Genomic DNA, 27,112 nt, shown 5'->3' with positions numbered 1-27,112 from the left:
AAAACTAATTCTTACTCGAAACTTACAATACCTCACAATACATTATCGCATCATGATGAAAGATGAATATGTATGCGTGACTTTACTCTCTGCGCAGTACATAAGATAATAAATTTGTGATTGCAAACTATTAGTCAGTTCTGTACATTACAATCGTACATTTTGCAATTCGTCATTACATCTCGATGCATACAAATATCGTCTAAGCTTGCATCAAAATCATCATAATGCATATAGATAAGGAAAATTATCTAATCATTTAACATTAAATTGAAACGGATATTGCATGGAAAACGAGAAATATTCTTTTCGTGCGTTTAGTCTATCTAATATTGCTAAACTAAAAATACATCTTACAATATATTCTTTAATGAATATTTTTTTGTATTTTAACAATGTATGAGTGTAACATTATGTATTTGATTCAAATTAATAATAATATATATATTATTTGATTCAAATTTATAATATATATATATATAAAATTGGAAATGAGAACGATTATTGAGATAAAAAAATATTTCCGCTTTCCCAACTTCTATATTCACTTGGTAATTAAATCACATATTTTATGTTAAATTTATACAATATATATATATGAAGAATAAGCAAGAACTTACACACTATCGATTTGGCTTACAATCATTATCTAATGTATAACTGTGAAGAATTGGAGAAAAAAAAGGAAAAATTAATCGGTTCGCGTATTGCATCAGTGTGATTTAGAGATGTGTCATTTCACCAATCACTTTGCTTTTTTGAATGTTTTTAGTGATCGTTTATTTAGCGTTAAAAACGCATTGGCCAGTCTCAAAAACTATTGTAATTGTTACCGCCTAATTGTGAATTGAAGCCTCTGTTGTTCGGCGAGTATCCTGGCCTGAAGTTATTACCTAAACCTGTGTACAAATGATACAATATATTATGTATATACACATATATACATCAAGATACTAAAGTTTCTTGTTTCCTGATAATCAGAAATCAATAATCAGAAATCTCAAAAATAAATAAAAGATTGTGAAGTGATAATTGTTTGTGATTAGTCTAATTTTCTAGACCTGTGATTAGTCTAGTCTTCTAGATCAAATCACATATTGATAAAGGAATTATAATATATTTATTGACAATAGCAATAGATTACATCGCTTATGAAATAGATTAGAACTAAATTGTATTTTAATCATTTTTGATAATAATTAGGAATCTTACCTCCACAGAAATTGCCAATGCCACTTAGTGACATGCCACTTGATCCACCAGTTGAGTTCAGAAACAGTTCAATATATCTATGCGACATGTGGCTTTTATCCTATGACAAAATAGGGAAATTAAAATAAGATTTACTTTATATATGCAAACTGTATTCCAATGGTTTTTCTACAACATTCCTTGAAAATCGTTTTATCTAAACGGGTTTCAAATAAAATTTTAAGAAAAAAGAAAAAAAACCGATATAAACCTTGCACATTGCTTTTACGGCTTCCTCGTGAGTCGCAAATTCAACGTCAGCTTCTCCCGATGGACGACCACCATTTTCAAGAATAATGCGAACGTTCACCGGTTCGATTGGTCTGAAGAACTGAAAAATAATATTCAGAATATGTTATTACATCGAGAGAAAGCCTCTTTAAGATACAAAATTTTATATCGTTATTATTAATTACAGAGAAGAAAACTTACATCAGCTATGTCTTGTTCTGTCGCCTTGAATGGCAATCCTCGCATATGAATACTGTGAACACCGGAATTACCACCCCAAGAATCATTATTGCCTCTATAATTATTGCCTTTCATGTCCATACCGCCGCGCATCCCCATATTACCACCGCGAGATCCATAATTGTTTCCACTTCCCCATGGACCGCTATCAAAGTCTAAAATAAAATTGTAAAATCCATAGCGAAAAAATGGCTAAGGTAAACTGCAGGATCTAAGAAGTAGAGATTATATATAGAAATATAAATACATACGTAATGAATTCGTACGTGTATTGTATAATAATTCTCTATTACGGTTTTCTCCTGCGCGATAGTCTCCATACTTGGATAGATGATGTAAGGAATCACCTCTATTTCTGGATCCTCTGCCATTGTTGCTGAAGCGATTCATCCCGCCGAAGCGATCACCACGAGTGTACGGCGCGGGCCTCTGATTGAAGCCGCCCATAGGACCGCCACGCATTTTTGGCCCGATACTCGCGCGTACCTCGGACAAGCTGCTTCGGAAGATCTCGATATATCTGTTAATGATCGAAGATGGAAGCGATGTAGGAGATGTTCATAGAGCGACACGAGCAGATCAATTGTATCGTCATCGTCATTACTGCTACATACTCTCACCATACATTATTATCAAATCGTAAACTCGACGAGAGATATTAACGATTTTTATAAATTCGAGAGATCCCGCGAATATGGTGAGAGAGACGAGAAAAACAAAACTAACATGAAGATTCGAAAGAAATCACTTCTCTGCACAATAGTAGTAAGAAATTAATGATTTACGATTTGATGTTTGTAAGAAAAAAACTTGTGTGTTGGCGTTAAAGTTGACTTTACAAATGTGTGAGAGAACAATTGTATTCATACTAAACCTCCGCACATTTTTCTCTTTTTTTTTTTATTAAATCTGCGAATTATATCTTGCGTCTCTCCCGCGACGAAATCGCTTCTCGATGTATGTATTTACGTCACATGTACCCCATACAAACCCATGCGACGTCGACGATCCTCAGGAGCCACGCTTTTATAATTGCACCTTCTGCAGATGAACATTTCTATCGACGTGGAATTTTTTGTAAATTCAAGTATTATTTAGTATATAATTTATATATATATATAATTTTTTATTTATATATATATTTAATATATAAATTCTAATTAATTTATAAATCCTTCATATAATAAACGTCATATTGCAAAAATTTCCTGATTAAAATATTCTCTCTCGACAAACTTACGTTTTTCATTTTAAGATAATAAATGTTTATCCCCAGAAAGTACAGTTATATGCGTGTCATATCCATCCATGATTACTATCTGTCTTTCTTTCTTTCTTTCCCTCTTTCTCTCTCTGTCTGTAGCGCCCATCGAGCTTTGGCTTGCCCTACCCATCTCCCATGGGATTTGGTGATGATGATAAGGGGCTACCTCCCGCCCCCCGGCACCCACCCACGGGTATAAGTTGGGTCCACAGTACTTTTCGCTTACGTATTACGATTATTTGGTTGTAATTGTGTGTTTTAAGAGAGGCAGTTTCTTTATGTCAGATTAAAAAAAGAAGTTGTCTAGAAAGCTCTTCTTTCAAGAAAAATTTGTTCATTTAAAAATTAATTCAAAAATCCGCGATTCTTGTAGAAGAGTTTTCTCTAGCGAGTCGTAAGATTAAATCGAAAGTAAATTTTTTACATTACACGTTTGAAATACATGAATGTAGACGTCTTGATAGTTTAATGTAATATAATTTATATTCTATTTTTGCTCTTGAACGAAAAGTTTCGTCTAGCAAAAGTCGGATAAAGAAACTGCATCCATATCATAGAATTTGTTCCCGCTATTTATTAAATGAAATGTATATAGCTAAGTATACTACGATCATTAATATAAATGATATGGAAAAGTCATAATATACCCAAACCCAGCTATGTATAGCGTCTCAGTGCCCCACCTGTGTCCTATCTTTTCCTTGTGTTTCTGCAGAGCGCGCTCCGCAACATCTTTGTTAACAAATTGAACGTAAGCCTCCCCAGTACTGCGGCCCGTGTAGTCTGTCGGTAGTGAAATCCCGTTCGGCAATATCTCCAACCCTGACCCACACATAATCAAACATCGACATTGTAGCTTATAGGCACACCCATTAAGGAAAAAGAGAAGTCAGGTTTATTAAAACCCTTATTAAAAAAAAAAAGAAAAAAAAAGCAAGATCATTAAGACTCTAAAATCGCGCTAAATACGCGCACATTTTTCTTTTACTTCATACTTTCTTTTTTTTTTCTCTTCGTGTTTCTCCTTGTATAGACAAAACGATAATTTCTCGCATCCGAAAAACCAGAGTTAAGAATTAAGCTCGATCACCGAGTCGCGTGCAAAATATGTTTTTTTTCCGTTTGTACAAATCATAATAAAATAATCCATAGCACAACTCAGTTCTTAGTAGAATCTTAAATCTTAACTGAGGCATCGATATCGGAACACAGGGACTTTGCTCTAGATGGAATTTACTATCAGTTATTTAATATGTAATATGTTATCTTGCAAAATCCATTAATTTTAATAAATAGTTTTATGATAAGGATGCAATATATTATATGGAGCAATTTTTATAGTTTGTAAAAAGACATGGATGCAAAATAATAATTTGTTTCAGAACCATCGAAAGTATTCTGTCGCTGCGTTCCCGAGATAATCCTCAAATTTCATATCTATATATTTTCATATATATGAGAGGAACTACAAAAACAGAAAGAAAACTACATACTTGTAAAAGATAAACGGGTGTCTGTCTCAAGAATTAATCAAAATATCAATGACATTCATTAATCAATTAATAAACGACACTGGATACGTTATTGTTTGCTAAATACCTGAGAAGAATTGTGCAATTTCTTCCTTTGAACAACCAAATGGCAGACCACGTAATCTCACACAACCATCATCCATTGCATTTTCCAAGTTGAGGCCGCTCCTCTTCACGACCCATTCCATCTCCCCGCGTTTTGCTTTAAAAACTGAAACAGTAGAGTTATTGTAAAATTTGCAAAAAAGGAAATAATTAAATATTCGTGTTAAGACTAAATTATATAAAAATGATAAATTATATTTAAAAAATAAGAACTTAATAAAATAAAAATAAAAACAAATATAATTTATCATTTTTATATAATTTAGTCTTAACACGAATATTTAATTATTTCATACCATCATATATATTTATAATTATTATTAATATATTTATAATATTATTAATTTATAATTATTATTTATATTATTATATTTATAATTATATTTATAATTTCATTTCATCATATATAAATTCTTTAAAAAAATATATATACATATTTTTTTTTTTTAAGAATTTATATATGAAAAATTAATAAAAAATTAACCTTCAATATAACGATGGCCCATATGATCCCTGTCTCTTTTGCAAGCCTTCTCAATATCTTCTGGAGTATCCATTTCTACATAAGCCTCTCCACTGGGGCGTCCCTCGCGGGACATAGTCATGTGAACACCATTCTTGCCATTAGAAATGGAACAGTCGCCAAAAAACTTCATGATTTCATCTACAGTCGTGGACCATGGCAACCCACGCATTTTAACAACATATCCTTCATCCTCGTGATCCCCGCTGCCACTCGACATGATTCTAATGTAATTTTATACTCTAAACAGCCTGCAAAAATGCAAATGTAAAATATTATATTTTGTGCTATTTATTGTTAGCTTATCAAAATATTAGCTATTTTTTTAATATTTTATCTAATATAACAATAGAATAGTAACGATAACAGAGAAAACCACTGCAGCACAAAGATAAGATAACTTGTGCATACAAGATACTAATAATTCCGTAATCAAGTTTCCATAACGTCTAACGTCCCATGCTTATATACGTCGACATTTTGGAAATGATGTTCTTGTGTTACGAGAAACATACGCCGATTACAAACATAACAAAAGAAGGAAACGTGGAAATAACGACGAAAAAATTTCCGCACCTTAAGCCGCTTCTCTTAACTCGAGCTGTAAATATTTGTAAATATTGCTGAAGAACCGAAATAAAAAAACGAAACTAAATCAACAGTCGCAGATAGATCGTCCGATAAACCACGTGCCTCCCACACGTTCGATTACTTCAAAGCGAGGTCGTCAAATCGTTTGACTTGCAAAAATTACCACGTTCGTGTTGCAGTGGATCGGAAAATCCGTGAAAAAAATATTCCTCACAAGAAAATATTCGCAATCACGAGACGCGAGCATTCGGGATTCGATCACCAAGTCGACCAATTTATCGTGGACGATCGTGATACTGTTACTTCTACTCTCAAATTCGAGTTTGTACATTATTGTACGAGCGAAACGTACCTGGGATATTTGTAATCAGAGTCAAAATTAGCTCTTAAACACCTCGAAATCGTGCGATCAGACAAAAAGGTTCAAGCGCGACTCGACTAAAATCGTAACAAAATGGTAGAAGGCATTCCAATGGACGCAGCACAATTGAATGCAATTGCTTATATCGACCAATACCTAGGGTAACGAAAACGACGACCAATCAGGGAGCCCTTTGTTCAATCGACCAATTGAATGTCACTTCCTTTGTGATGCTGCCCATATTAGGTTTGTTCTTTTTAGCTGAACTGGCTGCGCTAGTTCAGAAAGTGTACACTGAAACGTTCTTTTTAGCAGAAGTGACGTCAGATACTGCTGATCTTTTTAGCAGTGCAGTGCTGTTCAGTGCAACAGTTCATTGCACTGCCTGCCCTAGGTCTTGAGGTAGTGCAGCGGTGCAGTTCAATATAGCGATTTATTTAAACACAAACAGCAGTTTAAGATATAATTAATAACGCATTAATTGCGAAAAAGAAGACATAATAGTCATGTAAATAACATTAATATAATGTAAATAACATTAATATAAAGAATATAGATAAAAACAATTATTAATTAATAGAAAAATTTTAAAAATTAAAAAAAAATTTGAAATAAATTTTTAATTATAATTAATAAATTTAAAGTTAATTTATCTACAATTAATTTTTCTACAAATTTGTAATAAAATAAATTTTATTACAAATAAGTCTCTCTTTATCGGATAATTCTGTTATTTATAGGACATTTATGTTTCTCATATTTTGATGTGCCAATGTTAGTACTGCACTAAACCGTTCTTTTTATTCCTCATTCTGCTTGTGCACTGGCAGAATTTTCTGTGAACTCGCTGGTTCTAGTGCAGTCCTAGTGCAGCACTAGTTCAGCTAAAAAGAACAAACCTATTGTATTGTATATATTAAGGTAAGTTTTCATCAAAGAAAAAAAAATAAAGATACCAATTCGTCATTTTTTGATCACGTGATGTCCTTTGACGCTAAAAATGAGCGTCGAGCCCATCAAATGAAAACCTGCCCTAATATATGTGGACAATTTCTTCACTTCTATAAATTTTACTAAAAAATTTCTATAATTTTTCTAAAAAAAAAATATTCTAATTATTTTTACTTTATAAACGTATTTTGATGCGCGGAAATTATTACCTCTGTTGTTTATATAAAATCGTAATTATTTGGAAAGCTAGCAGTAATATCACTAGTCAATCAAACATTAGAATGGCTGTGTTCAGCAGGAAAAGCTGCTTTGCAACTGTTGTAAAATTCGTGAATCTGATTGGTGTATGCTCTTAGATTCAGTCAAAATTAAGAGCATACACCAATCAGGCTCACGAATTTTACAACAGTTGCAAAGCAGCTTTTTCTGCTGAACGCAGCCAATGCTATTTGGTTCAGTTCCTTTCGGCAGAGCTTTCGGATAAGTTCGATTAGGGCTGCGGTCAAAGTGACGCTGAGGATGCTTTGAAGCGTTTGATTGACCAATCAGGTTAAAGAAATCTTTACTCCTTTTACCCTGATTGGTCAATCAAACGCTTCAAAGCATCTTCAGCGTCCCCTTGACCGCAGCCTTGGTTAGTCCCGATCTACAATAGGTAATTTAAGCCCTAAGAAATTGACCAATCACAGTCGAGTATTCTTTTCATACTTGACTGTGATTGGTCAATCTTTTAAGGCTTAAGGCTTAAATTACCTATTGTAGACCCGACTTTATACTTGTGATTGGCGACAATGGTTGTGGTCAAGGGGACGCTGAAAATGCTTTGAAGCGTTTGATTGACCAATCAGGTTAAAGAAATCTTTACTCCTTTTACCCTTTACCAAAGGGTAAAAGGAGTAAAGATTTCTTTAACCTGATTGGTCAATCAAACGCTTCAAAGCATCCTCAGCGTCACTTTGACCGCAGCCAATGTTCGGGGCCAAAATTCCTCCCCTCCCTCACCACTTCTTATCGCAACCCCCTCCCTCTTTATTAGAATCGGCTCCGTTTATGTATTTTACATGTGCACAAAGAAAAGAATATGAAAATAAACATTGAAGACCAGAAATCTAAACGAACATTTACTGAATAACTTTCTCGTGCGTTGAAAACACTCTTTAAATTAAAAAAGAAAGAAAAAAAATTATACGAAAACATATATGTGTGATACATTATAGAAAATTGAAGAATATAAAGAAGAATCTCCACTTAAGAATCAAGAGAGTGCTATGAATATTAGACCCAAACTGACTATTATTTGTATTTTATCATGTTCTTTTTTTTAAATATTGATCGTTAGTTGAATTTAAAATGCTACATCCAAAAAATCAAATTTAACTTTGAATGTAGCATTAGTAAGAATGTCTTCTTTGTAAGTTGTAATAAAAATATTAAAATGGAAGATTCTACAAAATCTGAGGATACTGAATTTGGCAATGCAGCTCCTGCATGTCCTCAAGTAAATCAAACTTATTCAGATACAAAATTCTTAGTAGATAATAAAAATACACAGATTCGCATTGTCCGAGGTAATAAAAAGCTCAAAATCGATAATAGTGATATTAACAATATTGAGAAAAAAGGTATGTATAGATAATACAAATGTCAATTATCAGTACATAACATTAAAGTTACTGAATGATAAAATCTCTTCTTTTTCTCTCAACATAGATGTAAAAGATGAAGAAGCAACAGAGGCTAAAGTAAGATCCCTTAAACGTTCATGCGAATTATGGTCTATGGAGGATAAAAACACTTTTTTTAAAGCACTCAATGAATATGGCAAAGATTTTGATGCCCTACAAAGCTACTTTTTAAATCAAGGCAAAAAGCGTGGTCTCTCAGATACCATGATAAAGAATAAGGAGCAAATTCGACATTTTTATTACAGAACATGGCTAAAAATATCAAAGCATCTTAAGTTCTCAGAAGGTTATTAAAATATTCATAATATATATTAAATAATTCGTGATATGATTTTATATATAATTTATATATATATATATATATATATATATATATATATATATATATATATATATTACTTCTTATATACATAGATGTTAAGAAGACTTCCCAAGAATTATATGGATTAATAAATTATGGTGAATTGAGGAGAAAATTACCTCGTATTCATGAGAAGATTCACTTAAGACTGAATGAATTGATATATTGGGGTTCCACTCAAGTCAGACTTAGAGGAAAAACTATGAGAATTAAAACACCTATATGCAGAGCACTTAGAAAATTAAACCAGTTAGAAGGTATATTAAAAATTTTTAACATATTTAAAAAATTCATATATCATATATAACTAGTAATATGAGATTGTTAAAAATATATAAGTAATATAAGATTGTTAAAAATATATTTACATTTCTATATTTATTTTTATATTCAATTTTATGTCTATTTTATATTTCTATTTTATATTTTATTTTATATTTATTTTTTTATATTATTTGTAAGCATTGACAAGTCTTTTTGATTGAAATAATAATTTAATAATTAATATTGAACTCTTTATAATAACCCTATTTTTTATGCTAGATTGGCAAGAAGAGATTAAATTACCATCTAGAATAACAATCGAATTGCGACCACGTAATAACATGGCATGGTGGCAAGTACAAGCAGCATCGATGAATCCAAGAGTACGCACACTACTTCCAATACAAAGGCGCCTTTCAAGTTTATTGATATTTTTGCAGCAACGATGGCGACTTGCCAAATATACTACAGTATCCTTATTCAATTATGATATACTTTATATTTATATTTATGTATAATTATTATTTATTTTCTAATATGCATCTTGTGTGTGTGTATTTTTTACTAATGTATTCATAAACATGTATAGGAATCCTTAAATATATTATTTAATAGTGTTCCACTATAGAAAATCTCGTTGCTAATGATGTTAAAGATATTCGTTTATTACGAATTGCTCCATTAGAAGGATGTAAAATTGCTTTACCAATGGTCAATCTTGGAGAGTATCTCACTAGTAATAGTGTCAGTTTTAATTCATATGAAAAACGTCTCGGTCTCAAGAGCTCGAGAGTAGATTTGTTAGGGTCTGTGCAATATTTAAAAGGAGTAGGAAAAAAGGGAATTAAACGATATAAATCGGATAAAAAGCTCTTAAATCGCACTGATGAAAATTGTACACTGCCAGATAACAGTAGCGATATGGACCTATTAGAAACAGGAAGCAGTATAGCTGAAAAACCAACGATTATAAACAATATGGAAAAACCATCGGCAGAATCTCATTCAGAATCTAACAAATTCCCTGGTAGAGAAACTATCGAAAGAATTAGAAAAGGTTGGAATATTGAAGAAGCAAATACAATCACTGTGGGTGATCTCTTTTTAATGGTGCGCAACATTTTATATTTATTATTATATATTGAAAATTTAATTTTATCAACTATCACAATAATAATAAAATTTGCATGTACAGTTATATTATTTTTAGAAATATGTTCTCTAATTTTCTAACAGTTTGGTCGTGAATCAAAAGTCACTCTGGAATATTGGTGGGATTGGCTACCTAATGAACAATATGCAACTGATTCACCAAGTATCATGCGTGATGATAGTTTATGTTCAGTTTTGCAAAAATTATTATCACTGGCAAAACATAATTATGGTACAAACAAAGTAAGATATAATAATTATTTTATCAATTTTACAGTCTATAAAATATATAAAGAGTTACTTTCAGGGAATATTAATACAGCAATTTTTAATTATTATTTTTAATTAATTTTTAATTATTAAATACTTTTTAGGTGTATGATAATACAACAGGAAGTAATGAAACAGTGATCTCGTCTCGAGTACCGTCTATTAAGGAATCTACATTTAGAAGACCTCTTATCCCGCAAACGTATAATAAGATTGGCACAGCTGACGCATTTAAAACGCAACTTGATGTAAGTTATATTAAATTCAGTAGTATAATTGCAAAAGTTATGTGTGCGCACGCGTGAATTATCCTACATTAAATGTTTTTGTTTAGAATCTTACATAGAGTTGAAAAGGATAATTGATTTTTAAACAAATATTTACAGAAATTTAAGACACGTTTTAGTAAACGTGGTAGAACAGTAAGACAAAAGAGTCTTGTTATACAAAGGGTACTACCCATTGTATCTGCGCCAAATATGCCATCAGAAAGTTTAACAACTGATGCAAGTAAAATCGGTGGATCTTCTTTGTGTCAAACTCAAACCGATAAAATAGTAGCGGTAAATGCAAGCGAAGCTCAAGATAAAAGCTTTTTAGATACTCTAGAAGCCAGTACAGATGCGAAGAATTCCAATTCAATTATTACTAGCGCAACTCAAATTCTTAAAGAGGGTGAACATCAATGGTTAAATAGTGAGGTAATCTATAAAAATCGCGCAATACATAAACAATACATTTTTCGTGCGAATAATTAGCGTCATGGAAATGATTGAATGAATTGCAGGTTGCAGATTTTTCATTGAGCAGCTTTTTAGGACAACTTGAATCGCCTATGAAAGGATCACAAAGAAGTCAAGCAGGTGAACAGATCATGGAAGACATTCGTCCTTCCTCTGATGTAAATATAAATATGTATAAAATTATATTAGTTAAATATTTTATCTTATTTTATATCTTTTATTACAATTTGTTGTCTTATAATAATAATATTTCAGGTTGTATCACATATGCAATGTCTTATGGGAGAAAATAGTGTAGACTACATGGCAAAGTTTGCAAACTTGGCTTCACAGATAGCTTCTGATGAAAATAAGAAATAGATAATTTAAGAGAATTTTCTACACTAGAGTAAATATTCCATTCTTGTTTTTTATATGTATATTCCAATACTATAAAGTAAGAGTGTATTTATTTAGTTTTTGCACAGATATAATATTGGGATATAGTACTACTGGTGATTACAATCTTAAAACCAAACTACCATATAGCATATTAGTATGTTGTAAATAGCTATTTGTAAGTTTTTTACAGTATTGTAAATACATAAGACAATAGGTAAATGATAATGTAGCGACCGCTATTTCGCTGCTATTATATCATGTTAGTTCCTTTTTCTTAGAAGAAACCACCGATTCTGGTGATAAGAATTATCAATAGGAATTGTGACACAACAGTGAGCTATTCTAGATATCTATATAGCAATATGTTTGTATTAATTAACATCTCTTGATTTCAATTATAATTGCGTGAAAACAATTATGATAATGTGATGAATATAAAACGAAATAATGACTGATAATGAATGATCAAAGTGTAACATGTACTAAATATTATGCAATTCGGTAGTAACGATTATGCGTATCTTGTTTTATTATTGTTTATATAAAAATATTTTTATACACTTTTCTTATTTCTATATTTGCATTATTCAACGAGCACTGATAATGAGCTAAACATCTCGTCACAAGGATGTCCGCGTTCTTAGAAGCGAAGCCCCAGGCCTTTCCCCTGGCCTTTCCCCTGGCGAGTTACGAAATATACTTCAAAATGATTCATAATACTTACGTCCGCGCGTGACCACCAACATCTATTTAGAATTCGTACCAGCTACAGATGTAATTATCCATCATAGACACGATTCCCTCCCTCCTCTTCTGTTTCTTCCTCTCAAATGATTTTTCTTTAAACTGATTAATTATTTAATTTGTTGGATTTTTCCGATTTAATCGTAATTTATAATTGATAACATTTTTATTTCAATTAAATATATTAAAGATTTCTTATTATGGATAATTACATATATATATTACATATATAATCTTGCTAAATTGATTTATAAGTACAATAAGCGATTTGTAAGAATAGATGTAGACCTTCTAACATTGCAAGAAATGTATAAAATTATTGTGAAATATTCGTTACATCGTAATGTTATAAATGATTGCAGAAAATAGGTGTAAAAATGGCTATATGATTTTATTGCATACTTTTACATTACATTTGTGTAAAAATAATTTTTTGTAAATTATGAAGCGCGCACACGTTTTACTGTAAAAATCATAAATCAATAATGCAAAGAAAAAAAAAATATGACGAAGGAAGATTGTGGCTATACCGACGTATACATATCTACGGTGTGCATCATGAGATACTATAAATAAATCCAGACATAGGCGTCTTACCGCAAAACGCAAGTATGTGATTATAATATCAATTTTTACTTTTGAAACTGTTTTTTCAACGCAATATGATGAAAATATTGAAAAATTTTTTAAATTTAAAAAGCAAAAAGGCCAATTAATGAGCTCCCTGATTGACAGTATACGTTTATTAATTAAATTATAATATTATACGAACTCTCCTTTCGAGATCCCCGGATTTGGAATCTTATCCTAGTGTGAAAAAAAACGCGATATAAATTAAAACATCGAAAATTATTGTTAATTAAAATTATAAAATTACGGAGATCTCAAATCCGGGAATCGAAACATCTGGAATTAATATGATATAACCCATACAGCACAGAATAAGCTTGCATCAACATTGCTGCAATGTTACAACATTGCACATAGCAGTGTAATGCTGCAGAAATATTGCAGAGACATTATTTTGTAATATTACTTTGGCAATGTTGTAGCAACATTTTAACATAGCGAAAATGTATAACATGTGTTTCTTTACTTGCCGCTATGTGGCGACACCAAACTTAATTAACTCGTATTCGAATTTTCATCTAAAGTGGATATAAGGCCTACAAAGAACTAATGTAGTAATTATATTTCTTGTCTTGTGTCAGTTAAATTTCTGATAAACTGACTTGATTTATTTAATATTCTGAATCCTAATAAAGGATCTAGATTATTAAATAAATAATTTGTTTAATAATCTGGATCCCTCGTTGGGATTCAGAATATTAAACAGATTTTTCTCCATTGAATGAGTAAATAGGAAATAATTCATTTATTGCACGTATTAAAATATTCTGGTATCGAGTGTATGTAAAATATAATTGATGTATGTATATTATTGAGATAAATATTTAATAAGACACATTTGATAAAAAACACTAATAGATGTTTTTTTCAAAGGCGGTAAATGTTTTTTCTTATCTTTCTTAAATATTTTTTTATATTTTCAGTTTATTTATTAAATTTAAAACGGTCTGCATTTGTAGCAAAACGCGTTTTAATATTGCAAATACGTTGCACCGTAACATTACTACAATCTTACATTGTAATATTTCTCAGGACATTTCAACGTTGCTGCAAGCTTGCAGTAATGTTGCAGAAACATTTCGCAACTTCTATGCAATATTATAATGTTTCAATGTTAGGTCTATGCAACGTTTTTGCAATCTTTCGGTGCTGTATGAGAATTTAATTAATAAACGCACACGTATGTCAAGTGCGGTAGTTCATTAATTGGACTCTTTACTTTTCAAGTTTTTTAAATTTTTTGATCTTGTAAGCAAAAAGTATTTACTTTATTTCGAAAATATTGAAATGTTTCAATTAATCGATTAAAATAATCGCCGAATAAGTTGTCACAAAAAATTACTCGAAATTGTTATTTGTCGATTTATCGCTTAATTTGAAGTAACTTCGAAAAAAAATAAAATATTAATATATGAAATATTAATAAATAAAATTATATCAATTATCGAAAAGTTATATCTCATTAATTGACTTTTTTGCTTTCAAGTTTCTCAGATCTTTTATGTTATAAGCTTTTGCAAAAAAATTACTCTAATTTGAAGATATTGAAATTTTTCAATTAAATCAAAAATTAATTCATCAATAAAAATCTACTCAAAATTATTATTTGTTAATCTATCGCTTAGTTTGAAGTAACTTTTATTTCGAAATGAAAATAAATATAATACTAATAAAGATGAGATAGTGAAGTTGCTAGTTATCGAAAAATCAATGTTCAAAATTTTTTCCGATAATATATTAAAGTGATGTGGTTCGTTTAAAATATAGATCGACGCCAATGAATTGTAACAATTGTTGCGTCAGCTATCGCGGTTCGACGCGCAAACGGCGGTGATTGGCCGCGGCTGCTGAGCGGGAAATCCCTGTTGAACCTGCTCCGCACCGCGGTTGTCTCACGCTGCATTCTTATCTTTTCCACTGAATAAAGACCTCGTATACTTTTAGTAGCTCGAGAGGCGTTCGATGATGAACATCTCGCGCGAAACATCACGTCATCTCGTCGGTCTTAATCTTGTAATTTCCTCCTCCGAAAGGAACAGAATGAATTGTCGCGCGATATCTTGGTGATAATTATCGTTTGATATCAAAGACTCAAATTTATAATTTTCGCATTTGATATATTTTTGTAAATACGGATTTTATCATTGCCACATATATAAATGTGACGAGTGCGATTAATGTGTGTTACATTTTTTCCCGCTCTTTTAGGACGCATTGTTATATGTTAAAATCCAGGTGAAAGTGCCGATATCATTAAATAAAAATGGATTCATTTAATAATTACGGCAGGAATGATCTGAATGAGGTAAATGAAACTTTGACGCAAATAACAGATGGTAATATATATGTATGTGTTGATATGTTTGTGAGATTACTCGGTCTTTTTTATCATGATTCTTTTTCGGATTTTTTTCGAAAATTTCGAATTTTTGTTCAAGTTAAATCTTAAACTCAATTTAAATATATTAGACACTCTTATCGTTCATTTGCAAAATTAACTATATAATAAGTTATACAAGATAGATATTTGCATAACATTAAAAATCAAATAAAGCGATTACAATTTTAGCAAACAACGTTTTGCTTTTTTATTGTTTTATTATCGTTAATTATAAACTTCGAGTTTCGCATGTTTTTTTCACGCTGTGTACTTTATTTGCGAATATTTTCGTTAACTAATTAAATAAAGTAAGAAATTCTCAAAGATTATTGATGTATTTTTTATTGCAAAATATGAATCGAAAATTGGCAAAAAAATGGATGTTTTTTTTCTCTCTCTCTTTTTTCATTTTAAGTTACATAGAATCTATAAACTCCTTTTTCTGAGTTTTAATTTTTGATAAATTTTAAACAACAGATAAACAATAAGAGGAGTTTTTTCATTATCGCTTTCTAATTCTTATCATATAACACAGAATATTGCAGCAATATTATTAATATTGTTGTTATTATTAATATTGCAGCAATATATATATTGCAATATTGCCGCAATATTGTTGCAATGTTCTGTGCTGTGTGGGAAATAAAAGAAGAAAGCGATATCGTTACATCTCATTTACTCCAATGCTTCTATATGGAATACAAATCATTTTCAAGTTATTCCATATAAAAAAAAACCATATGGTGAATATTACACATATTTTTATAAAGCATTTCTTGAGATTTGTAAAGTTTACAATAATAAATTTTTATTCACATGGTAGCATTATTTACAAGGTTATAATAACCATTGTATATCTGTTTTATTCTGATTTATGAACATATATGTAAAAATCACGATTTTTAGTTATGAATTTTTCATAAGTTGCAAAGAAATTGTGCGAAATTTTAACTGCGAAAATTTAACTAACTTATATCACAAAGAATGTAGTATTCAATTTTTGTGTGATTCATGACATAAAAAATTCCCGAAATTTATATTATTTATATTATTTATATTTTATTAATAAATATATTATTATATATTTATTATTAATAACTATAATAATATTATATATAGTATATTATTTATAAATATATTATTTATAACCAAGGCGTCTAGCAGTCAGGGAAAAATCAGGATTTTAATTTATCTGAATTTTCTCACATTTTTTTCTCATTAATTTGACATTTTTTTTTAAATAATGTAAAACAAGTGTATTATTGATATTGAACTTTTGATATTGAATAATATCTTATTTAAGTTTTATTTGTTTCTTGATAAAAATAATACAAAGACTTTTGTGATTCAACTCCTTTAATTGACTTTTAATATAGCGATATATGCAAATTATGCATTTTGAAAAAAGTAATACTGAAAAATCAATTAGGGAAAAATTATTCTTGGTTCCGGAGAATGTGGAAAAATCAAGGAATTTTTTTCTGATTCTGCTAGACACCCTAATAACTTAATTTAGATTATTTATATTTATTATTATATTATTATATTATAACCCAGGTAGCAAGATGACGTCTCCAGACGTCTTAATGACGTACAATGACGTCATTAAAACGTTATTAAGATGTTATTTGACGTCACTCTGCTACCTGGGAACTTAATTTAGATTATTTATATTTAATAAATATATTTAATATTTAATAATTTTTATTGCAAAATTACCTAAGAACTTTGTCATCAGTCAAATATATTATGTATAAATATTATGTATAAAAATTGCTTTTGAGTTATAATTTTCTTCCGTTTCTCTCTTATCCGATATATAATATTCCTGAAATTTGATTGCAGATGTATTGCGGATATATGAATTTAAACGAAGATGAGAACAATCATCTACTCCTGGACATGGATTCTTTGGTTCCTAGGCGAAGTAATTTTTTAGCGAACCGCGGTTGTGAACCAATTAAAAAGAAATGTTTTCTCGGTAACGCACGTAATTTTTTATTTTAATTAAATAATTAGAAAAGGTGTTAATCTTGAGATTTGTTCGAATATTCGTTACGCGTTTTCCTAACTTCGCTACAAAACTCGATAAAATTTCGTAACAAACAATGTAAAATCGTATTATTGTAAAAATGTAATAATACTAACATATTTTTTGTTTTTCCTTATTCGCACGAGCGTCTACGACGGCTTTTTCGCGACGATTTCTTATTACGAGTCTGCAATTACCAATGCAATGATAGTTGTTGGAGGGGATTTCCAGGGACTGTTTAACATTGACGTATTGCATCGATTTATGGAAAATCCGCATTTAACTTTAGCATTTAATCGTTCGATCTCTAAAACAACGCACGCGACAACGAGATGTTCAGATATACAGATTTCAGATATACAGATGTAATTTTAAAAATACCTAATCGAATAGGTGACGAGGAATGCAAGGAGATCGATGGTACCGGATGGTCAGATAAACCCATCAAAAACTGGTGTCAAGAGGAAACAATAAATTGGCTTATGTCAGCTGCATCATATATAGGTCAACCATACAGTTCTATCCAACATAGTCTTGCTGTGTCAGGGAAGGAACTCGTGACTTTTGGTCGACAAGATTTCATCAATTACGATCCGATATACGGGGACCGATTGTACGATCTTCTTCATTCACAACGCGTATCGAATCTGCGTACGTACGTGAATATGCTTCTAAGAATATGCTTATATATAAATTTCAAAGAACTATGAATTTCATTAAACAATAGTTTCTTTGATGAATTTATATTTTAATAATTATGCTTCATGATGGAAAACTTCGGAGTAAAGTCTATCTAAATAGTTTATATATCTAGTAGATACAATAACGCGAAAAACAAATATCGAATAATATATAAATTGAATAATATGATAAACTTAAAATATGAATTTATTTAATAGTGCCATCATACGATACTATTCAACCGCAGGATGAGTACGCATCAGTTATTCCAAACAACATATCTGGTAAATTATTAAGAAAATTTCTATCGATTGTACCGATTCGTATTTGTGCGATTTTCACATTGTTCTTTTGATACACTAACACTTTTGCCTTTTTTCCAGATGCAGAATCGGATAATAGCGTCGAAGTCACAACGAAAAGACTGCCTGGCAGACCGAGGGTATTAAAGACCAAAAAGAATCGTAAGTGTTGGAAAATATTTTTCGACATAATCCGAAAATGCATGTGTATTATATCGATTTAATTGCATTTTTACATAGCTGCCAGTCAAGGAAAATTATGGGAATTTATTAGAGATTTACTACGTAATAGAGAAACGTGTCCTAGTTTAATCTGTTGGGAGGATTATTCACAAGCGAAATTTCGCTTTGTAAAAAGCGACGAGGTAGCAAAACGATGGGGTTCACGAAAAGGAAATACAAAAATGACTTATGAAAAACTTAGTAGAGCTATGAGGTAATAGGATAATTTCGTGTGCGTGGATATGTGCTAAAATTTAATTTAATAAGTTTTAATTATATTCGAGCGGTTATTCTTATAGATACTATTACAAAAGCAAGATATTCCTACCGGTGCTCGGTCGAAGATTGGTATATCAATTTGGTCCAAATGCAAAAGGTTGGCAAACGGATAATCCGAATTTCCGAAATTGAAACGATATTGTTAAGAAAGAATGAATAATAGGATGAAATGTGCGAAAACAATAAAATAAGCCGTGATATTTTTTTAAAAGTGTTAAATATAATCGCATTTAAACACTTTACTAATCAAAAGACCTATTAATAGACTTTGTACTAGAATGTGCCAGTCAGTAATATGTTAATATGTTTTATATATTTTTTAAGGTGCCACATTTTTTATAGTGCCACAAATATAGTTATATTTTTTCACACTAGAGAAACATAATAATATAATAAAATAAATTTCGTAATAATCAAAAAAGAGGAATGAAGCCTGAAGGAAAAGATATTTCGTTTTCCTTCCTTGCTTCAATATTTCTTGTCATATTCTTATGTTTTTAATGTTATCAAAATTATCACATGCTAATTGTGATTGCAACAAGCTTAAGAATGCAATTAAAGAATGTATATAAAGAATACTATTTAAGAAAAAACGGATAATTTTAAGTTAAAACACGAAGAAACAAACCTTTTATAAAAATAAAATATTCTTTGTTATATCATAAATATTCACATTTGTACATATTTACTATATATATATATATATATATATATATATATATATATATATATATATAAAGAAGACATGATTATTCTTATTTTATTACTATATTGTCATGTAATAAATTTTCAGATATAGTTTAACAAAAATAAGTTCATAATTCATTTATAATAATTTAAAATTTACATTAAGTGTTATACTTCTATAAAAATAAAATATTTTTCTTCAAAAAAAACATTTTTATTTTCGTCTCTTTTTTGTTGTCAATGAAAAATTTGACGTTATTTTTCTCTTCCGAGGCTACAAAAAAAAATATTTATCAAAATATACATTTCTTTCTATGTGGAAGCAATCATCAGATAATTAGATAATCAAGTATATATGATAGCGTCTGAAAAAGATTTAATATAATTAAGTTACCTTAGCTTGTGAGTCCTGATCTTCTTCTCTAGTTTTATTGTCCTTTTCAGATGTATTATTTAAGTTAACATACTGGAAGACAAAATTTCTTGCATTTATTGCATGAGAAACAGAGTCACCTTGCTTTGCTAATGATGCTATCTTCGCTAACGACTCTTCTCCTCGAGTTAAGAGCGAACGTTTTTTTATAACATTCTGTAAAATATATAATAACCATATGTAAAAACAACATATAAAAAAATTTGTTATCAAGACATAAAATATAGCAATATTAATTAATAATTTTATCTTAATTTATAATTAATAATCTTACGTATATTGTCTGGGATTTCTTTCCAGTATTTGGTCCATTCAGTAGATCTGTTATATTTCGCGGCATAATTGGTTCCATGTTTTCAGATGAATCTACTTGGTTATGAGAAACATTTAGTTCTTGAGATTCATCATTCTTAATCTTTTTAAGTGCTTCCAATCCAAATTTAAAAATTTGACTATTGCATAACTCATCTTCAATTTCATTATTTGAACATTTCTGTAAATACATAAGACATATTTATATAAATATATATATTTAAATATATATAAATATATATATATATATATATAAATATATATATTTTCCATTTGATCGTTATACATATATATATATATATATATATATATATATATATATGTAAAACGATATATATAATATGTATGTATATTTATGTACCATTCTTTCTTCAAGAAACTTGTCTCTTTCTTGCCTGAGTTTACTCCATTTTGCCTCGTCTTCATCTTCTTGCACATCTATCCAGCCATCGATATCGTCAGTTGCTCGTGATATTTCAGTATTACTTCCTAATTTATCTGATATAATAATGATTATATTAATATTATTATAAATAATAATGCATATTAAATCTCGACTTTTGGAAATTTGAATTTTATAGAATATTTTTATAGAACAAAGTTTTTTCTAACAATCATCGTGTTATATAGAAACAAAATTGCAATAATTATCTAGGTAAATAGAAAATTTTAATAATTATCTATTAAAAAGAAAACCGATTATATATTCTTATACCTATATTTCTCCACTTGAATTTGCGCTCGCGACCCGTTCCACTGGTGTGCAAATCTCCATCCTCAAACAATAATTCTTGAAGCAATTTAACTTCTCTTTTATCTTCATCTAGCATCTGTTTCATATATGTTTTCTCCAACTGGTTTCTCATTTTACGTTCGTCTATATGTTCGTTATCAGCTTCTTCGTATTCATACTTATCCAAATCCTTTTCGTCCTCATCAGCGGAATCCCAATCACTTTCACTCAATTCGGCCTCTTCTTCCAAAAAGTCAGCTGCAACTTGTTTTATACTTTCTTTTTTCGATACAACTTCGTTTTCTTCGGAATCGTAATCTATATATTGTTCTTCTGTCTCCTCGTCCACATCATTCTCTTCATCGTTCTCTTCATTATTCTCTTCATCGGACGGTTGAGCACTTTCCTCCTCCGAATCAGATAAATGCAATCTTTTCACCGAATGTTTTCTGGGTTTCAAAAACGTGTCCGTTTCCAATTCATCATCATCATCTGAAGAAACGATCTTCATTTTTAATCCCGAAGTCACTTCACCAACCTGTTTCATTTTTTTCACGTGATTTACAGAATTATTGGAATCCTCATCTAATATCAGTTTTACATCTTGAGAGTTTTCATCTTCTACTTCGAGACTTTCTAACTGGTTAATATTGATCAGTTTCGTGTTGGAATTTTCGGAACATAATCGCGATTTATTATTAGTGGCTTGTGAGAATAAATCTAAATCAGCTTGTTGCGTGGACTCAAATTTACCCGAACACAATCGCATAAGATATTCATCATCAATAGTTTCTTTAATATCGTCAAATAATTTTTTCTTTAAAATATTTTTATTCCTACTGTTATATGCATATTCAGAAGACTCGTCGCTTTGCGTATTTTCCATAAAAACAGATTTCTGATCTCTATCAATGAGATATTCTTTATTTTCTGTATCTTTCTTATCTAAAGAAGTATTTAATACACTTAATTGTGTTATAGGAGAAACAAAGTCGAGCATACTTGTCTTTGTCGAAGGTGTCTTATTTATTTGGCTTCTAGTAGTAACTTCTTGTTGATTAACAGGCATATTGTTTTTGTTTTTCACGCCGTTATCTTCGTACTGTGTCTCAGACGTATTGACATCTATCGAAACGTATTTTAAATGATTATTATCATTTTCCGGATAGGTCGAATTTGCAATGTTTAAATCGTCTTGAAACTCTTTTATAAATTGCTTCGTTTTTCTATCTTTTTTATTCTGGACAATACTAAAGTTTTCACAAACATTAACGTTATCATCATCTTTAGAATCAGATTCACTTTTATTCTCTATATTTGTGTCTGAATCTATCACATTTTCTTCCTCTTCTTCTTCCTGATTAGTCTCTATCTCGCTTTCACTATCATCCATATATTCTTCTCTACATTTAAAATTTGAAGATTGTTTGTTACACTTTGCTTGGGCCATATCATTCTTGCTATATGTCTCCTCCATATCTGTATTTGAATCTTCATTATCTGTAACTTCAGCTTCATCGTCTGCAAACAAACACTTACTCCTTTTTTTGTCCTTTATACAAACATCATTCTCTTCGGGTTCGCTTTCTCCACTATCACTTGATTCAAGATCATGAATTTTTTCCTGTTCATATGAATTATAATCACTCTCTTCTTCCTCATCCCATTCTTCTTTTTCTTTTTCTTCCTTTTCTCGTAATTCTATTTCTTTGTGCTTCCATTCTTCATTACGTTTTATAGTCATTTGCAACTTTAAATCTTCTTTTAAACGCATTAACTTGGCTCCAGGTTTATTCAATTCAGAATTATCAGTATTAGCAGATAATTTATATGGAAGTAATTCCTTAATTGAAAGAGAATTGTTTGGAGTATTTTGCAAGTGTATCACAGTTTCCTGAGATTTATCATTAGCTTGCTTTTTTGCATTAATAACATGTTTACAGAAAAATCTATCTAATAAAGTATTTACACCTTTTCCATATGACTTTGCATTATTTGTCAAATCAATAATCATACCTGGTGATCCTTTTAGTGTAACTGTAGAATTTGGTACTAATTTTGGTAATTTTTTTTTATTATTTAAAGTCTCATCTACAAACTTTGAAAATGGCAAACCAAGTGCATGACTATCAGTGTCTTTAAATTCTTCTGTTAAATTATTTTTAGTTTTTGATAGAATGTCATTAATTAAAATAGTAGATGATGATACGTCTATTTTATCAGACTTATCCTTTTCTTCATCGTTTTCATCATGTATTATAATAAAATCATCAGAATTTGTAGATATAACAATATTATCTGTCACGCAATTATTCTTCTGAATAGTTTCAACTATTTCTTTATTATTTATATTACTATTTTCTGATACTTTTATTTTTTCTACAGTCAAATTTTTATCTCCATCTATATTAATTGCTTCAGATTCACATTGATGTACTTGTGGTATTTCTGATATGTGATTTTCTGTCATATTAATTTCTGATTTTGTCTTATCACATTTTTCCTTTTCTAAGGAAGCAATAATATTTTCAACTATTTTTTCAACTTCTGTCTCTTGTTTACTGAGACTTATATTAGAATTATTTATTTTACTTTCGAAACATGTATCAAACAATTTTCTTGATACACCTAATTTTTTAAGGTCTTGTTTATCTATTTGTTGTGATAATATATTAGATCTATCATCATGATTACTGCTACTCTCATTTAAGAGAGATGATTCTCTATTTTGATAATCTACTTTGTTAAAGTTTTTTTCAGATATTACAGTATCAAGATGTGTGGGATCTTGTATAACCTTTTCTTCATTATGTATAACTTGGTTGGTCGTATCAGTTTTTTGAGAATTTTGTATACATGTGTCATTGGCATCTATCAATGGTACTTTCTTATATGTAGTGGAAGATTCTTCTATGTCTTTGGCAGCAAAAAATATAGATTGTTGTGTATCATCTTCTGAATCTGAAGATTTGTAAAAGAGTTCTGCTTCTTTTTCTTTTTCTGCAACGACTCGGCTGTTTAAAATTATATTCAAAAATTATTTATTTTGTATTTGAAATCCTATTTTGTAAAATTTATGTAAATATAATGTGTGTATGTATATTATACATATATATAGGATGACAATTAGATAATGTAATAATTGGGCTATTTTTTGGAAAAAATAAATAGAATTGAAAAAATTAAACTATTTTGAAACAAAAAAATCTCAATTTTATTCGATTTATTTATTAGCATACATGCATAATGCAAAAATTATTTAAAGCAATTTGATAGTTAAATTGTTTTATATAAGTATAAATTTTATACTTAAAAAAAGAACAGTGTAAGTTGTAAGAACTGTTTTCAATTTTTTCATCATATATCATTATAACCAAATTATAAATTAAATATCTATTAATTTATACTCGGAATTAATTAAAGAATATCGTTTTGTTAAATTCTTCTAATTCCATAAAATATAATTTGTAAAAAGTCTTTTTTTATCATAACTTAACAATTATTGATGCTTCAACATCTTTATTAAAAAAGAAAAAAAAATAGCGAGAAATTTCTAAAAATATGTCGCCTTTTAGAACATCCTGTATATATGAAAGCTTACCTTACTATTACAGATGACATTTTCAGTTTTGCAGCTGTTGAAGGTGCTTTTGGAAGAGATGTCAATATTTTTTTTCTATTCAAGAATTCCTGTAATGTACGCTGTTTTGGTCTATGATATGGCAGAGAAACTCCTGTTTCTCTCAATAAACGTTGGGTTTCACTGTGTATCTGACGCATTGCCTCATTTTTAGAAGCTCTGATAGAACCCTATTTTATACAAAATAAAAAATTTTACATTCATTTAAAAGATCTTGTTTCATATTGAATATTATAATACAGCTTATTAGAATTTTCGATTTAACTTCGACTAAAGAATAAAAATATGCAAACCTTTCTCTTTTTAACAGATTCTTTTTTCGTATTTTTACTCTCAGATATGTCAAATTTTTCATTTGGAATAACAGAATCTTGTGTTTCTTCTTTCTCTTCATCAGATTCAGAATCTATCAAAGATTGATAGCTATTAGTCTATAAAACAATAAAAACAATATAATTTCAAATAATGACATTGCTTTTTAATTGAAATTATAATAAGATAATAATAAAAGATTTATATATACTTGTGCTTACAGTACTATTTATTGTCTTATCCACAGTTTGAGAAATATCATTAATCTTGTTCATCTGTGCATCATCTTCATCTTCGCTGTCTATTAGCCTTCTTGCATTTTTATTTTTAAGATTTCTCTTATGCTTTGCAATTTTTAAATATTTATCACTAGGACTATGAGCTTCTTCCGATGTTTCACACAAGGTAGATTCATTTTCTGAATCACTATCAATAAGATCTAAAAATCTCTTTGATAATGATTTTTCAGTATTATTATTGTCGTTATTTCCATTGCAATATTTATCATTAGCTTCTAATTCATTCTCTTTACTATCCTCTAATTTATTACGGTCAGTTTCATTATCTAGATAACTATTATTAACTGACACAGAATCACAAGCAATATCTTGTAAGTTTCCTCCAACATTTTCTTCATCTTTCTTATCATGTGCTTCTTTTTCGTCATTGCAATGTGAAGTATCATTGGAGATAGTTGATTCACTGTTAGTGATAAAGTGTTCCTTTTTGTTAAAATTTTCGTTACTTGATGAAACTTCCATCGTAGCAAGTGGATCTTGAGTAATCATTGTCAAAAACTCGACATTTCTTTTTAATAAAAAAATATTAGATGTAGATGTGATATGATATGATATGATATGTGATTATGATATTAGATGTTGTTTATTATATGTAGTAAAAAAGTATCAAGTTAAAAAATATTTTTTATAAGGCCCATTCTACAATGAGTCATTATTCGTTAGTCGTAAGCAAATTGACCAATCACAATCGATTATTTCGAAAGTATCTCTTTTATCGTTTATATTATAGTTGATATCACACGTGATTTATTATCTGGTTCTTCTTCTTCAGTTAAATCACAATATATTTAGTAGACTTCTATCTACTACGACTTTCTATAATAGCTTTAGACCGTTCTTTGATTGTTTCTCTTCGGTACAACCTATGATAACTCATATGTGCTCGTATGTAGTGAATCTAATGAACGAATCACGTGTAATTGCCGCCAATTTGCAGATAGTAGACTATAAAATACATAGACGGGAAGCATTAAAGCATATTATTTTCAGAGACGCTTTTTTTGCACATGCGCAATGAACATCGCATCATTGGCTGCGTTCAGCAGAAAAAGCTGCTTTGCAACTGTTGTAAAATTCGTGAGCCTGATTGGTGTATGCTCTTAATTTTGATTGAATCTAAGGCCCATATTCTGAATCCTCTTTTATCGATAAAAGTGCCTCTAAAAGTGGCATATAAGCCTTCTGATTGGCTACAGGCCGCTTTTAGGAGCACTTTTATCGATAAAAGAGGATTCAGAATATGGGCCTAAGAGTATACACCAATCAGATTCACGAATTTTACACAGTTGCAAAGCAGTTTTTCCTGCTGAACGCAGCCATTGGTTTCTACTTTCAGGTCCGACCAATCAGCGTCGAATTATATCGGAAAATCTAGTAATGTTGCCCAACTGTTGAGTCTGCTGAATGCGGCCATTGAAGTATCAAATTCGTAAGAAAAAAGGACAATCTAGGTCCTTTATTTTTAGAACCAATTTGAAAATGCTATAAAAATTAAAAAAAAATATGCATCAAAATATATAT

At 29.8% G+C, this 27,112-nt stretch overlaps 4 protein-coding genes across 8 annotated transcripts; 2 read left to right on the top strand and 2 right to left on the bottom strand.

The window, feature by feature from the left end:
* Positions 1–548: 548 nt before the first annotated feature.
* On the bottom strand, positions 549–6,217 carry Glo (heterogeneous nuclear ribonucleoprotein glorund). Of its 4 annotated transcripts, none has more exons than XM_083091649.1 (9): positions 6,090–6,217; positions 5,108–5,397; positions 4,586–4,729; positions 3,670–3,808; positions 1,974–2,242; positions 1,684–1,877; positions 1,463–1,582; positions 1,213–1,312; positions 549–899 (listed from the first exon to the last, which is right to left on the bottom strand). In XM_083091649.1, the coding sequence occupies exons 2-9, from the start codon at positions 5,364–5,366 to the stop codon at positions 811–813; spliced, it is 1,314 nt and encodes a 437-aa protein (XP_082947775.1). In that variant the 5' UTR covers positions 5,367–5,397; positions 6,090–6,217; the 3' UTR covers positions 549–810. The 4 variants fall into 4 exon arrangements, with proteins under 4 accessions (XP_082947775.1, XP_082947777.1, XP_082947778.1 ...); XM_083091651.1 differs by having other exon boundaries at positions 1,989–2,242; XM_083091652.1 differs by having other exon boundaries at positions 2,070–2,242.
* Positions 6,218–8,085: 1,868 nt separating this feature from the next.
* Crm (cramped chromatin regulator) lies at positions 8,086–12,414 on the top strand. Its single transcript, XM_083091648.1, has 10 exons — positions 8,086–8,671; positions 8,760–9,020; positions 9,149–9,352; positions 9,639–9,829; positions 9,975–10,469; positions 10,596–10,754; positions 10,886–11,029; positions 11,168–11,482; positions 11,569–11,682; positions 11,780–12,414. Exons 1-10 carry the CDS (start codon positions 8,485–8,487, stop codon positions 11,882–11,884), a joined length of 2,175 nt encoding a protein of 724 aa, XP_082947774.1. The 5' UTR covers positions 8,086–8,484; the 3' UTR covers positions 11,885–12,414.
* A 2,775-nt stretch (positions 12,415–15,189) lies between these two features.
* LOC145967042 (ETS homologous factor) lies at positions 15,190–20,538 on the top strand. 2 transcript variants are annotated; one of them, XM_083091630.1, is made up of 8 exons: positions 15,192–15,404; positions 15,488–15,584; positions 17,505–17,640; positions 18,085–18,342; positions 18,591–18,656; positions 18,756–18,836; positions 18,915–19,110; positions 19,196–20,538. In XM_083091630.1, the coding sequence occupies exons 2-8, from the start codon at positions 15,543–15,545 to the stop codon at positions 19,305–19,307; spliced, it is 891 nt and encodes a 296-aa protein (XP_082947756.1). In that variant the 5' UTR covers positions 15,192–15,404; positions 15,488–15,542; the 3' UTR covers positions 19,308–20,538. The 2 variants fall into 2 exon arrangements, with proteins under 2 accessions (XP_082947757.1, XP_082947756.1); XM_083091631.1 differs by having other exon boundaries at positions 15,190–15,584; positions 17,505–17,586.
* On the bottom strand, positions 19,988–26,513 carry LOC145967040 (uncharacterized). The gene is made up of 8 exons (XM_083091629.1): positions 25,514–26,513; positions 25,274–25,411; positions 24,942–25,150; positions 21,323–24,354; positions 20,969–21,105; positions 20,570–20,788; positions 20,257–20,451; positions 19,988–20,136 (listed from the first exon to the last, which is right to left on the bottom strand). Exons 1-8 carry the CDS (start codon positions 26,078–26,080, stop codon positions 20,077–20,079), a joined length of 4,557 nt encoding a protein of 1,518 aa, XP_082947755.1. The 5' UTR covers positions 26,081–26,513; the 3' UTR covers positions 19,988–20,076.
* Between the last annotated feature and the right edge of the window lie 599 nt (positions 26,514–27,112).

This window comes from Camponotus vicinus, unplaced genomic scaffold, assembly GCF_025532165.1.
Source record: "Camponotus vicinus isolate PSW18456_S1 unplaced genomic scaffold, iyCamVici1.0 SCAF_2, whole genome shotgun sequence".
NCBI lineage: Eukaryota > Metazoa > Arthropoda > Insecta > Hymenoptera > Formicidae > Camponotus > Camponotus vicinus.
Note: the sequence above shows the minus strand (reverse complement) of the source record. Positions and strands in the feature narration are given on the sequence as shown.